Below are 16,239 nucleotides of genomic sequence, written 5' to 3' on the forward strand. Positions count from 1 at the left end.
TCTACTTTCTCTGGCATATATCTCAACTGTTAATAGGACTAACATCTTAAATTTTAAAAAAAACTTTTATTGTGTTTTCCTGAAAAAGAATTATACAGCTCTAATACTTGTGAGAATGGAGCAGGACCAGGCAGTGTTTCGTTCTATTGTACATATGAATCAGAAGCAACTTAACGGCACGTAACAACAACGACTTTTTTATTACCAGCATGTGACAAGGTCACAAGAATGAATAGAATCTAGAAAACAATGTATTTAATATAAACCTTTTCAGATGATTCAAGTGATATGAAGAATACTGTATACATAAGCATATATTTCTATTGCAGTAACAATTTCAGGAGAGCAATTTATCTTTAGTCTATTTAAATTACTTTTAAAAGATACTTAAGTATTAGCACATAATAATTGGAAAGGATTTTTTGTTTGTTTCTGGGATGGGATTTACTCAGTTAGCTTGTCCATTAAATAATATAAAATGAAATCCTCAATTTTATCATGTATTAGAATCTTGTCATATGCCATTATTTGAGAATGCCAGAGCCAAAATTAATGGCACATGGTTTAAGCTCAGTGACGAGCTGGACTATGAATGCAGTGATGGCTATGAAAACACAGGTGGAAGCACCACAGGCTCCATAGTATGTGGTGATGATGGTTGGTCTGACACACTCACATGCTATGGTAAGTGCAGTTCTTTTATTTTCCGCTATTCATTTCTTTGGGGTAATGTAGTCTGCGGGGGCTCTGGTGGCATAGTGTCTAAAAGCATATGACTACTAACCAGAGGCTGGAGATTCAAACCCACCAGCCACTCCCTCAGAAGGAAGATTGGAGTCTGTAGACGTTCCTCTTTGGTATTGAATTATCTAGAGACACTGTTAAGGAGGATGATTAAAAATCAAGGTACCTACTTCTGATTTAATATAAACTGTGAAGAGATAGTGTTTGAAGCCCAAAGATAAGAATCTATATATATTTAAAAGAGTACATCAAAGTAATGTTTCGTATGGACCTCACATATTACTGACTTGTCATTAAAATATAAACTGTTTTCAAGTAATTCTAAATGGGAACTTGCAAATTATTTCCAACTAGACACCCATTACCAAACTATGGTTAATCACAACCTCTTTACCTAAATTACTCCTTAGTTATTTTTTTAAAAATACATTTTATTGAAATATAATTTATGTACAGTGAAATACACAAAATTAAAGTGACATACGCCATGGTTTTTTTTTTTTTTTTTTTTTTTTTACAATGTTCCCTCCTCTCCCCTCCCACACCTGGTAACCAACAAAGAAATTTTCCCTCCATGTATAAACCTGTCCTTGACCCTCCACAACAACAAACTAGTACTATATCTGTCTTTCTGTGACTGACTTATTTTACTCTGAATAATGCCCTCCAAGTTCATCAATATTATGCAGTGTTTTGCAGATTCTACATTATTCTTTAGTGTTGCATAGTATTCCACTGTGTGTATATACCATAGTTTGGTTATCCATTCTTTTGTTGATGGGCACTTAGGTTGTTTCCATCTTTTCGCTATCGTGAATAGTGCTGGGATGAACAAGGGTGTGCATATGTCTGTTCTTGTCCTGGCTCTCACTCTTTAGAATATATACCCAGTAATGTGATTGCTGGGTGAAATAGTATTTCTAATTCCAGCTTTTTGAGGAATCACCATACTGCTTTCTACAGTGGTTGTATCATTTTACAGTCCCACCAGCAGTGTATGAGAGTCCCAATCTCTCCATATCCTCACCGGCATTTGTTATCTTCTGTTTTGTTGAACTTTGCCATTTTTACTCCTTAGGTTTCCTTTCTCCTTCCCATTTTGTGTTAATTTCTTCAGTTCCTGCCAAAAGCTCTTCATTTTCATATGTCAACATGTTCTCTGGACTATTGCAAATACCCCTTGTATATTTACCTAAGAACTGTCTGTTTTCCCAGAAAGTAGCCTTGAATTGGTGAAAAATAAGTAGATACAGAATATTCCAAGCAAAGGAATTCCAAGCAAAGGAATTCCAACCAAAGCTCTAAAAGAAAAACATTATTTGGAAAATGCCAGGATGAAAAGATTCTAGTCAAAATGTGGGAGAATTTTATGAACTGAAACTGGATAGGACACAAAGGCAAGAATACCCAGGTTATTTTAGGGCTTATTAGCATTGGGCTGATTTTATTTCTGATGAGTTGCTTGGCTCTGCTGTGCCTGCCTGTTTCTTGCTGTCTGTGGTGCAGTGAATTACTTGATACAGCTTTTCAAGCCATAGCTTTGTAACTCCACCAGATTACTTGGTGAAACCAAAGAAATAAGGTGTGTAGAACTCTAATCTTGGGATTGGTTAGTTTTGTCACTCTGCCAAGCTTAAAATGAGCCTTCCTAGAGGCAGAGAGGGATCTCACTGCCATCAAGAGAAAAGAGATACAGGTGAAGTGGAGTGCATCCTTGGACCCAAAAGCCCTATGCTGAACCTCCTTGGCTGAAAGACACCCCAGAGGAGAAATGGTGGCAGGGGACAGAGCAGTAAGCTTACCTGGCCCACAGAAGTGGATGTCAGGTCCAGAGGCCAAGGGCCAGAGAAGCGCGTCTGAGGGCACATCAAAGGGGATAATGTCCTGACTGGAGCACATTCCTGAACCTGAATTGTAAGATTCTAATAAACCCCATAATCATGAGCATAATCATGAGCATTGGCTGTGAGTTCTATGTTACCATTGCAATGAATTATCAAACCCAGCAGAGATGTAGGGTGTACTGTGGAAGGGATGGTTGGTGTCAAAGTTGGTAAAAAGGCTGGAGGCTGGAAGGATTCCTCACAAGAATTAGCCTTGGGCTGCTGATGGTGATTCTGTCTTCCTCTTGTGAAGTTAGAGGAGATCAGAAGATGTAGCTCCCTTGCCCTGTTGCACTGTCTCATGCCTGTTTCAGAACAGCTCTCTTTTCTGTGTCTAGGAGGACATGCTCTAGATCCAAAGGATGTGCTCCTCCCCAGATTCTTCTTAATAGTAATGAGGCATCTCTGAACCTCTGTGGGGTTGGCCCTTATTTATGCAAACTCGTCAATTTCAAGGCATAGTCCTTCAAACAGGACCATGACCTGACCAATCCCCTCAGAAGACTACAACTCATTCAATTTGAATAATAATGTACCAGTAGCATAGTGCCTAAGGCACTTGACTGCTAACCAGAAGGCTGGTGGTTCAAATCCACCAGCCACTCCTCAGAAGGAAAGTTGGGCAATCTACTTCTGTAGTGATACCACCTCGGAAACCCAAGTAGGGGAGGGGTCATTATGAGTTGGGTCTGACTCGATGGCACATAACAACAACAACAACAATCCCAGGTAAGATTGTGGCCCAGTCAATTATTTTGTGAGAGTTACAAGATCTTGACTAGAAAGACCATGTAAAAGCAATTCATTGCACTACATCCATTTTCTAAAATGGTGTTGACAGGACAGAGATCAGTTTTGGGAGGAATACTACTTTCAGCTCAGACACGTTATGATGGAACTGCTCAAGGTCATTTAAAATAGGATGTGTAAACTAGTGACTTGGATGTATACATTTAACCAGGAGATATACATTTGGATGATCAACACATAAATTATGATATCAAATTAGAAAACATATAGAATGCAAAAAGGGGAAAAGATAGCCACCCAGAGGGAAATAGGAGGATTCAGAGAATCAGAAGAAAAATAAAAAACTAAAAATGAATCTTGTCATAGATGTGAAAAAAATGTTTAGAGAAAGAAAGTATGCAGACATAAATCATTGAAGAAGTTTGCCTGTGACAGAGAATAGAAATTTCCGTATGTGATTAAAGAAAGTTATGCACTGAGGAAAGAGTTTTTTGTTTTTTTAAGATGACAAAATGAGAACATGCTGACTGCTGAATACCAGGTTCTAGCAGAGAGGGAAATAGGCAGAGATTGAAAACAAGAGGCAGATAGTAGACATGTCCCTGTGAGTAGAGAGGGAAAGGGAACCAGAGCTTCTGAGGAGGTACTGGGCTTTGGTAGCAACAGGACTGCTTCCAACTTCACAATAAGAGGAATGAACAAAAATTGGTTCTGTAAATTGAATACTGGAAGGAAGCAGGAGATGATGGTTTCTCTTTTCTGTGAAGTATGAGTCAAGGTCATCTGAGCGTGAGCAGTGAGAGCCCAGTCAAATGTGTTTCATGTATGCTCTGCCAAACACCTATTAAATAGGCTAGGAGAAAATGCTGAGAAACACAAATATAAGCCTCCCTTTTCAGAGCTTTCATTAAAGTATGGAAGAGTGAGAGTAGATGGGTGGACATGGCAGATTAAACCAAATAATGAAGCAAATGATTTTAAACATATTTTGTATATTATTGTCTTCAAAGAAATAAAAGAAGCTTTATTTACACAGAAAATAGAAGGGAACCAAAGACTATTTTGTATAGGATGGTGTCCATAAAAAAAAAAAAAAATCATTCAAGGTAAAGGGAAGGACGTTTGTTACAGCAAAGGCAGGAAAGAATTTGACTTTATTAAGACGAGAAGTTAACATTGGACATGTAGGCAAGAGCTGCATTATAAAGAGTTTGGGAACTTTTTTGTGATTAGAGGCAGATATAGTGTTTTTCTTTTTTAAAGCAGACCTTAGATGGACACTGGGAAGAGGTAACTATGGGGAAGAAGTGGGAGGGGAGCTTTTTTTTATTTTTATTTTTATTTTTTTTATTTTATTTAGATTTGGGTGAAGATTTACAGAGCAAAATCACTCTCGATACAGCAGTTCACATATACTTTGTCTCATGTCATTGACCACAATTTACCACAATGCAACAGCTCCCCTCCAATTTCCTCCCCAAGGTACCACTTCCCAGTGTCCATCCCTCCATACTCTCCTGCCCCCCAAGCTGTCTCCCTGTGCATAAGGTGCCCTTCCTTCTCCCATGATTGTTCTCTCAAGGGCATGTGGCCACTTGAGGTAAATGTTCAACTCACATACCTGTACTTTGCTTGGCTGGAAACCACAGGTGTGGTCTCAATTCCAGACCTGAAGGGTAGCTAGGGGCCATAGTCTCAGTGGTTCCACCAGGCTCTATTGGACCAGCAAACCTGGTCCCAAACATCCCCCCCCCCTTTTTTTTTTTTTTTTTCCCTCCAAATGATTCTGAGTTTTGTTTCACATTGTTCTCCCTCTCTATCCAGGATCACCTACATCCCTTCCAAGTGGATGACAGTGGTAGCCGGGCACCATCTAGTTCTTCTGGTCTCATACTTGTATAGGTTGCAGATCGGATGGTGTACCAGTCGTGGGGACTGATTGTTTCCATTAATTTTGGTTTTCTGCTTTCTTCTTTGCTCTTGATGAGGAGAGACCAATCATTACATCTAGATGGCAGCTTGCTAGCTTTTAAGATCCCAGACGCTACTCACGAAAGTAGGAGGTGGAACAATGTTTTGTATAGTATGTTATGCCAATTGAGTTTGATGTCCCCTGTGACCATGGTCCCAGGCCCTCAGGATCAACTACTCAGTCGCTGTGGGTAACTGGCTGTGACCAAGCAGTGACCATAAGCTAGCCCCTTGTCAGTTGTACTATACTCCTGGGGATTCTGATCCTTCACATAAACTTATAGGACCATTGTCTGCCAACCCTATATATGATCCTGGATACACTCAGGAGGGGAGCTTTTGCCTTGTGGTGAACTGCTGTATGGAAAGTGAATTTGCTCTGTAAATCTTCACCCAAATCACAATAAATAATTTAAAAAAAAAGCAGACCTTAGGCAAATTTGAGGGGCCTTCTTTAAAAAAAGAAATAATGCAAAATTGTGAATACATGATTCCATATAACAGTTGGAACTAATGTCTTTAAAATGTCTTTCTTTTGAAAATTTTATTAAAACCCTATGACCATGTTAAGAAATAACTAGAAATGACCAGCATGGTGTTGGCCTCTAGTACTTGAATGAACAAATGACACTAAATATTCTTTTTAAATATTCTTCCATCAGCCAGTCAGTAGAAAACTAAACACAAGTTGTCTGATATTTGAGTCTATTTCAAATGTTCTAAGAGTCTTTGTTTGGTGCAAGGTTTCCAAATAATTGATATCATACATCACATAACCGAAACAAGTGTTTGCAACAATTGTAAAGAAGTATAATTTTAGGGTTAAAAAATCTATACTAATATTTGCAGATAAAAGAATTAGCATTTATAATTTTGACCTTTGAACAAAAATATCTGTAATTCAAGTTACTCTGATTCATATTGTTCCTAAATCAAATTTCAAATGTTATTATCTGTATATAAGCCGTTGTTGTTGTTGTTAAGTGCCATCGAGTCATTTCCGACTCATAACCACCCCATGCACAGCAGAATGAACACTGCCCGATCCTGCGCCAGCCCCACAATCCCTGCTATACTTGATCATCGCAGCCACCGTGTTAATCCATCTCTTCCGGCCTGCTGCTTTGGGCGGCCCTGAGTTGTCTCTCCTCACCTGTAACCCTGGGGCTGACTCTGTATATAAACATTTTTTTTTTTTTCTGGAAAAAAAAAAATACTGAACAATCATGATCTTTTTTTTTAATACTTGTTGGGATAGTTTGTTCCACAACATAATGAGAAAAAGAATTTATATAAAATGAGTGCAAAATATGTAAACAAATAGAAATACAAATAAAATATTTGCTATGTAGTAGAAAGGAATTGAAATTTAAGAAAGGAATATTAGTGATTCGCATTCACAAGTGATGTCAATTAAGCTGCTAACCCCAACATAAAAATAAAAAACAAAAGCACATTTATTTAGTTATTTAGGTTTTGGCATTACTTTTTACATGGTTAATTTATTATTTAAATTAATAACTTTGTTCTAATGCTTGACCCATTGATAGTAGGAATTAGCCTGATTTTAAGTCTTAATTCTGGTTTACAGATTTATTTTTATAAAATGATAAAGATGAGCAAGTGTTTGTTTTCTTTATTTGAAAAAACTTAATTATTAGATTTTTATGGTTGTCTAACTGAAAATATATTAGATCCCATCTTCCCTGCATTCTAGGTCACCAATTATATTAAAAAGATTCCTGATGTTGCAGTGGTTAAGTGCTCAGCTACTACCTCAAAGTCAGCGGTTTGAACCCACCAACTGCACCACGGGAGAAAGATGTAGCAGTCTGCTTGTGTAAAGATTACAGCCTTGAAAACTCAATGGGGCAGTTCTGCTCTGTGTTATAAGGTTACTATGAATCGGAATTGGCTCAATAGCAATGCCTTAATTACATGAAACAAAATATCAATTTTTCTTAAATGTGCATTATAAAAACTATAGCATTCTTTTCTTAATATGAGAGAATAATGTTATGCTTTTAGAGTGGAAAAAAAATTAACTATCAATTTTACAAATGTTATTGATAAAATTAGATCCAAACTAAGCAAGTTTACTTTACAAATAAATTACCAGGACCTGAATATTGCTGTTCAATACCTTAACATTTCTCACAGAGTCCCACATGAATTGATAGAGTGTACAAAAATGTAAGGTTTTTTTTTTCTTTTCAGGAAAAGGGTTTATCTGATGTCCATCTGTGTATGCAGCACACAGCACCTTATTTTTGCATGACATATATAAAGTTTATTTTGGCAAGGCTAAATTGTATATTTTCATTAAATTATTTTACACTTTATTTTCTTTTTTAGAAAAAAGAGTGCATTGTTCCTGTTATACCACAAAACGTAGATGCTTGGCCCAAAATAAAAACAAATATAAAGTTGGAGATTTACTGAAATTCTCCTGCAGACAGAGATCTCTAGTAGTTGGACCAAATTCAATTCAGTGCTACCACTTTGGATGGTCGCCTAATCTCCCAACATGTATAGGTGAATATTAATCTTCCAATTGATGAAACAAAAATTATTTTTACCAATACCTTCTAATTTTCATCTTCAGTAGCCTTTCAGATTACCTATAATATAACACATTAATCCAGAGATGTTGGAATGTAAATGCATCCTGGGAAGAATATGGGTTGGGTGGTAGACAGCTCAGGTAGATACTTCTCCAATTGTTCCTTGAAATGTGTATTGGGGGTATTCAGAGATACCTAGATGGCAGCGGAAATTGGAGGCACTTCTTTGTTTCTTTTCCTTTACCTGTTATGCCACCATTAATGTTGAATGTTTTCTACAGATAGGCTTTACCTCAAATTTCATTGTGTTTCTCTAAACAACATTCCAATAGCTTAAAGTCAGTTCAATTATGCATATGGGTTAATCAAAGTTAAAATAAATTGATCCACAGATTATCTCAAATAATGGTACTTTTTGAAGAAAATTTGAAACAATGTTTCCATGGAGTATTAATAGTTTTATATGATACAATATATTTTGGCTCCCAGTCAGTAAAGAGAACACTGAGGTAAGGAGAGTTAAGTGCATTTATTGCAGATGCACAAGCAAGGAACTTGGAAGACTCCAGCTCAAATTGAGTTCCCAGAAGGACAGATTATTTCCATTTTTATACACTTTGAAACAAAGAAGTCACGCATATACATTCAATTCCATGGAAAATATTTGCATTATAAGAGCAGCCTATTAGTAGGGGTGCAGTGTCATGGCCTCCATGGGGTGTGTTTTTCAGCCTGTGACATCAAATTTCACTTTTAGGTAAAGGTTTTCCACACTGCACCTGTGTGACTGACTAAACAGCAACAGCTCCAGCCACTTTGGGCCAGTTCTCCCAAACTATTATCTTAAGATACCTTCTACTGGCTTCTTCTTTATTTCCCCCCCCCCCCATGTTCCACTAGTGGATCAGGTCTTACATACTATCTTGAGGGATGTGGGAAGAGACTTCAAGTGAGTCAGTACTTGGCATCACAGGCTGCCTCAAGAGTAGAACTGCCTCCATGGGGTTTTCAAGGCTATAATTTTTAGAGAAGCAGATTGTCACATCTTTCTCCCATGGAATGGCTAGTTCAAATCCATGACCTTTCATTCAGTTAGCAGCCAAGCCCTTAGCTAATGTATCACCAGGACTTTTTAGTTCAGTTTAAGTAACAGCATTGGGAAGTAATTTTCAGAGAAGTATCATTCCTTTTTCATTATTTAAGAATGCTGTAGTACATAAAAATAATAAAAGTCCCCACATTGTACTTAATTTTGTATTATAAAATTAACTATTTTACCATTATTTCTATTGTAGAGAAAGGAGGTTCTTGTGGTTCACCTCCTCAACTCTCGAATGGGGAAATTAAGGAGAAAAAGAAAGAAAAATTTGAACACAATGAAGTGGTGGAATATGGTTGCAATCCCAGGTTCCTAATGAAGGGGTCTAAGAAAATTCAATGTGTTGATGGAGAATGGACAACTCTGCCTATATATGTTAGTAATGCACACACAATATTGATATTTAAATTTGAATCAGAAATTTTTATTTACATTCATATAGAGACAAATTATGTTTTTAAGATAAATTTATTTTTTGTGTGAAATTTACAAAGAGGAAGACAGTACATGTAAAGATATACTGATACTCCAGCATGGCTTTAGTTTGCCATCTGACCCTCCCTATCACCATGGAGAATCAGTGGAGTTCAGTTGCACAGAATCATTTACGATGGTTGGACACAGATCAGTTACATGTGTTCGTGGAATGTGGACCCAACTTTCTCAGTGCATTTGTGAGAATATACTTTTCAAATTGATATTTAATAAAGTTTAATATTCTTATGTAAAAATATATTTAGAGATTTTGCTAAAAATTTCAAGCCTTAATTTTAATGAATCTAATCATTGTTATTTATAGCTAAATATGTGTCTATAAGGGAAAAATATAAACTAGCAACAGAATATGATGGTTTTATGTGCCTGATATTAATATGGTTTATTATTTCAAGTGTGAAGCTAAATTTTACTTAAAGATTACCATATGATGTAAAATAAGAGTATAAAATATCAAGAAAAGCATAACTATATTCTTATTATGTAACAATAATTATTGTTGCTATACGACTTCAAGGGTAGGAAAAAAAGAAAGCTGAGAAAATATCAATTTTGCTGCTCTTGCGTCTGTGAAAACATCTAACAATGGTTGTTTCTGTGTGCTTCAAATGCAGCAGAACACAGCAAGTGGTCTGCAGAGTGGGTGGCCATGGGCCCCCTCAGTGAACGTATAACTTTGTGACATCAGAAGATGAGGGAATGGGCCAGGAAACAATCAGACGGACGCCCGTTTGATGGCCAAGTCTAACAGGGAAGATGGGGCCCCCGATTCATTTTCCTTTAAATTAATTCTTTCCTAAACTTTATCTGAATTCTCATTCAGAGATTTCTGAGTATCCAGTCTTATTTAATCATCAGATTTATAGACAATAATTAATTCCAAGTGAAGGTAGAACTGAGGATCAATCTGCATGAGAGCATGGATTCATGCCTGTTTTGTTCACTGTTGTATTCCCAATACCCAAAAGACTGGCTGACACACAGGAGGCATTCAAAACGAGTTTATGAAATGAGTCAGTACCACGTTGCTGATTAATCCTTACATTTTTGCTGAACACTTTCCTGTTCATGGCACTGCCAGTTCTTCAGATGCAACCTCTTTGTCTTCTTTGATCTCCATAAATGATTGCACCTCACTGTACATGGAGGGAAACCCAAGACAATATCAGGCATGAAAACTGTCAACTTTTCATTCTGACCTATTCCAAAACCTCAGCTTCAATATTACTCCCTTCTGAACTCAGGGTTGTCTTCATAGATTTCAATTTTCTACATATATTCAGTTAAGTATCACCTCCTTCCAGCTATTGTATGTCTTACTCTACTAACTTTCTCATCATGTTTATTTTGATCCCTCTCTATTCCAGTTTCCTCACTCCAATATATGTTCATTTTCCACTAAATAAACAAAGAAATCCATTCACAAAACCATCAATTCAATGACATATCAATGACAATAACTCCTCTTGACTGTAGATATCCCAGGAGTTACTCTTTCTGGAAGAACACCATTCTTTGCCTTCAACAGTAATCTGGACCATGTTGTAGGTCATTCGTTCCTAAAAATGAGACTAAATTTCCCTTAGGTCTAGTATGCTGTGTTAAACTTTTTCATTCTTGCAAGGCTGTGTTACAAAACCACTATGTTTCTTCAACCAACTTGTTTTTTTTTTTTTTTTTTTACTCTGTTCAACCTCACTCAACTCTGCTCTTCTAATCATGAACAACAAATGTTATCAAAGACTTATAATGCTATTTTATCATATGCAAAAAGTAACCCCATAATCATAGAATTATTGAAATGTGTAGTTATATATCATACTTTCATTGGTTATACATTTACTTATTTTGAGCCAGCAAAGGTTCATTATTATGACATTGCAATTTAACTCGATTATAGGATCCCCTCATGTATTAAATAGCTTTTCAAAGACCCTAAGATTATATAATGAAACCCTACCTTCCTTCCGAGGAGTGGCTGGTGGGTTTGAACTGCCAGCCTTCTGGTTAGCAGTCAAATGCCTTAGGCACTATGCTACCAGAGCTCCTATATAATGAAACAGGTGATATTCAATGCCTAATTTCTTATTCCAAATACCTGTCTCTCATTTTTTGGTGATCTTGAAGAGATCTGCTAATATACTCAATTCTGTAAAATGCATCTTAACTAAAACCAAACTAAACTCATTGCCATAGAGTTGATTCCAACTCATAGTGACCCTTTCTTGAATTTCCGAGGCAGTATTGCTAGGAAGTAGATTGCCCAGTCTTCCGAGGAGTGACTGGTGGGTTTGAATCATCTTAGACATGTTTTTATTATTATTATTATATTTCATTACTTCTCTGGAAAAAAATACATTTAAACAAGCAACTTCTTTTATTCAATCCCCATGGGTAATGCTTTTATTTCTAATGCTTTAACGTTATTAATGAAAAATTATGCAATGTCTTGAGATCAGGGAAAAAAAGTATATATACATTTGGACACATTTCAAATATGGGTCTACATTAGGTTGAGTGATGATTATTCACCAGGTATCATCCAAAAAAAAGTACAAAATATCTTTATGGCAGATATTTACTCTGATATTTCAAAGAATGGACATCTACTTCCATAGTGATATCTCCTCGGAAAGCCAAGGAGGGGTCACTATGAGTTGGATCCAACTTGATGACGATGAGTGAGTGTGAGTGTACATAATAGCCTATCTCATGTACTATGATCTGGAATAACTTGATTGATTGAATTTATAAGCATAAATCATAATTTCATTATAACATTAATTCTGTAGCTATACTTATAAAGCAGTTGCTTAGATTCTTTAGGAGCTCTGGTATCATAGTGCCTAAGGTACTTGACTGCTAACCAGAAGGCTGGAAGTTCAAACCCACCAGCCACTCCTCAGAAGGAAGATTGGGAATCTACTTCTGTAATGATACTGCCTCAGAAACCCAAGGAGGGGTCACTATGAGGTGGGTCCGAATCGATGGCAAACAACAACAAAAACATTAGATTCTTTATAATCAGTCTTTTCATGGGAATATTTTTATTTTCCAACTACAGAACAACTTGAGAAGTGTAAATTATTAAGATCACTTAAACTTGATTTAATCCTACCAGATCAGACTTCATTTAATCACGATGAAACATTAAGTTACAAAGGCAGAGGTAAATCAGCATACAAACAATCAAGCTGCATAAATGGAAAGTGGGATCCCACACTAACCTGTACAGGTGAGGTCTTGTTTACAATGTTTTAAAGACTGACTCTGTTTCTGCCTGTTGTTGTTGTTGTTATGTGTCGTTGAGTCGACCCTGACTCATAGCGACCCCTCCTTGGGTTTCCGAAGCAGTATCACTACGGAAGTAGATTGCCCCATCTTCCTTCCAAGTGTTTCTGCCTAGCTTGTAAAATTGGTGTCTTGAGAAAAAAAAAAAGAAGAAGAAGAAGCTATTATTGCAAAAGTTTTGCAAGCTGCAAGGGAATTTAAATGCTAACCAAAACTTTGTTTCTAAATGATAATTATATCATGTGGGTTAGTTGGTTATGTTACAAACCACACAGAAGCTTGGAGGCTCTCAATTAACATCTGGACACTAAGTGTGCTTATAACTGTTGTAATCACATTGCTTCAGTCCTGTTATTATGCACAACCAATCTACACATATGCTTATGCCTATTTTGATTATCTGTCCATTATCTGTTTGTTTTCTAGCTCCATCTATCTTGAAAACACTGAGTCATACTGACACCTCCAATTCCAATTGAATAGCAGAATTCATTCCATCTTACCATCTTATCTGTAATTCTGTTCTCCAATTGTGAGAAACCTGCCATTATCCTCAATACCTTTAACAACTTACACAGCTCTAGTGTATACAGATTAGTTTCACACCAATCTTAAGGGAAAGCTACTATCTACATGTTCAAATTAATCATTCTTAATTTACATTTTTATTATTGTAAAAGCTATTTTAAAATAAAATTTTCTGATTTTTAGATGCAAGTATAAAGAGATACACTTGATTTTTGTATATTAAGTTTGCATCCTGAAGCTATATTAAATTCCCTTATTTATTTTAGGAGCTTCTTGGTAAATCTTTTTGAATTTTCTGTAAACAATTATATCATTTAAAATTAAAAGTTCATTTCTATCTGTACCATTTCTACATTTTTGCTTCTTTCCTTATCTTCTGACTCCTCCAGCACAGTGTTCAATGAAAATGATGAGAGCAAAAAACTCTTGATCTGTTCTTCACCATAAGATATTTAGCCACAATTATGATTCCACCTTAGGATTTTTAAAAATGCTCTTTAATGGATTTAAGACACTTCCTTCTATTCCTTGTTAGTTGAGAAATTTTATCATTAAAGGATGATCAGTGTTGTTAAACTCTTTTTTTGTATTTACTGATATGACTAAATAATCTTCTTCATTTTGTTACGATGCTGAATTTCATATATTAATTTTGAATGTAAAATGAATGGTCCTTCATAACAAAAACTCTACTTCATCATGCTATTCATTTTTATGATAATGTTATTATTTTAAGTATTTGATTTGCTAATATATTGTTGAGAATTTTTGCATCTGTATTCATGGGACATATTGGTCTTTAGGTACATTGGCTTTTAATATCGCCAGCAAGTTGTTTTTTTTTTTAAATCAGGGATATTATGGCTTATAAAATGAACTGAGAACCATTCTCTGAGCCTCTGTATTTTGAAAGTGGATTTGTAATATTTGTATTATTTTTCCCATAAATTTTTATAAAATTTACCTATGAAGCCATTTATCTGATCATGTATTTATTTTTTGGAGGATTTTTTTTTTTTTTTCTCATGAAGAATCCAGTTTCCTTAGTAGGTATTAATATGCTATTAAGATTTTCTATGCTGTCTTTTATCAGGGTATGAAAGTTACATTATGTAAGAAATATGTCCATCTTATCTAATTCATCCAATTGAATGACATACAGCTCTTCCTACTACTTAGTATTCTATTTTCCTTTTATAACTCTAGGATCATTGGTGATATTTAGTCTTTCACTCTTGATACCAAAAACCAAACTCACTGCCATCCAGTAGTTTCCAACTCATAGCGACCCTTCCTTGGGTTTCTGAGGCGGTATCTCTACAGAAGTCGATTGCTCAGACTTTCTTCCAAAGAGTAACTAGTGGGTTTGAACCGCCGGCCTTCTGGTTAGCAGTAAAATGCCTTAGGCACTACTGGTTATTTTTATTCTTGTTTATCTTTATCACTCTTCCCTGTTCTTTTTCAATTGTATTAATCTTTTCAAGTAAACTATTTCAACATTTTTAAATTTCTCCATTTCCTTGCTCTTGTATTTTTAGCTCAACTGCCTGTATTTTTAGCTTGACTGATTTTCTCTCTTTCCTGTTTTTTCTTTGTCAATTTTCTCTTTTCTGTCATTTTTATTCTTTTCTCCCTTGCCATTACTTTGATTTAAATTCCTCTTTTTTTCCTCATTTCTTAAGGTGGTAAATTAAAATGTGTACTTAAATACAAGCCTTTCTTTTTCTTGTTATTGTTAGGTGCCATCAAGTTGATTCTGATAGTGTTCCTATGTGAGAAAGTAGGACCGCCCCATAGGACTTTCTTGGATGCAGTCTTTACAGAAGAAGATTGTCAAGTCTATTGAATGGGCTAGTACTGCCAACATTTCACCTAGCAGGAGAGTTCAGTGAATATGAACTGCCAACCTTTAGGTTAGCTGCCCAGTCTTTACCTAAGCATTACTCCACCAGGGATCCTTATATAAACCTCTATAACTAGATTTAAATACACACACACACACACACACACATACACACAAACTGAATTAGCTTTGTCTCACAAATATTTATATACAATAATTTCATTTTCATTCCATTTGAAATATTTTGTTATTTCCCTTGTAATTTCTTCTTTGACCTGACAGTTACTTAGGACTTTGTTAATTTCCATATATATATAATTTTCCTAGATAAGTTATTCTTTTTGGTTTATAATTTAACTCTGTTCTTGTCACAGAACATGCTGTGTATATTTCAATATTTTGAAATTTATTCATGCTGTTTTTGTTGAAAACATGTTGTCTATCATGGTGATGCTTTCATAGTTATAAAATATATATTTATACTGTAAATATTGGATTACGTTAAAGTGGTTCAAGGTTTTCTTCAAGTTTATCTGTGACTTTCTTGATTTTTTTTAATCTAGTTGTTCTAATAGTCACAGCAAAAATGGTGTACTATTTGCTTGAATAATTTCTCTTATAAAGATCAGCACAAGGCTGGTCCCTATGAGGCAGAGGTTAAATATGTCCCAAATGTCCAACTTTTCCAAACTGCCACACCACTCCATCATCAATGACATCAAGTCCTCTTCCTGCCCTCAAAAATCTCCCTCCTGTCTTAGGGTTCTGTAGTTTGCTGTAATGTCTCACAGAACTCACAAAATTCCACCTTAATGGTTCACATGGTCGTGGTAGAGGTTGGGAGGCTGACAGGCTGTTGAGTCCGAGTTCTGTGGGGAGTTCTGAAGGATTCTCCCAGCTCACATGGTTGCAGGGGTTGGTGAATCCCAATATGCAGGGCAGATGACAGCAACTGTCTCAAGTTCAGGGGTGAGATGATGATGAACCAAACACAGAACAGGAGCAAAAGAGAGCCAACTTACTCAGAACATTCCTCTCTCTCTCTCTCTCTCTCTCTCTCTCTCTCTATAT

General features: G+C 35.9%; 1 protein-coding gene across 1 annotated transcript in view; it reads left to right on the forward strand.

Moving 5' to 3' along the window:
• LOC103197279 (complement factor H-like) overlaps window positions 1-16,239 on the forward strand; it is a 97,970-nt gene that overhangs the window by 60,612 nt on the left and 21,119 nt on the right. Inside the window, 7 exon segments of the mRNA XM_042780972.1 lie at window positions 508-684; window positions 7,705-7,757; window positions 7,760-7,883; window positions 9,214-9,390; window positions 9,506-9,685; window positions 11,786-11,791; window positions 12,571-12,741. Coding sequence (XP_042636906.1) covers window positions 508-684; window positions 7,705-7,757; window positions 7,760-7,883; window positions 9,214-9,390; window positions 9,506-9,685; window positions 11,786-11,791; window positions 12,571-12,741 — 888 coding nt within the window.

The sequence above is a fragment of the Orycteropus afer genome, unplaced genomic scaffold (assembly GCF_000298275.1).
Source record: "Orycteropus afer afer isolate SDZICR_OR568_19922 unplaced genomic scaffold, OryAfe1.0 scaffold00075, whole genome shotgun sequence".
Taxonomy (NCBI): Eukaryota; Metazoa; Chordata; class Mammalia; order Tubulidentata; family Orycteropodidae; genus Orycteropus; species Orycteropus afer.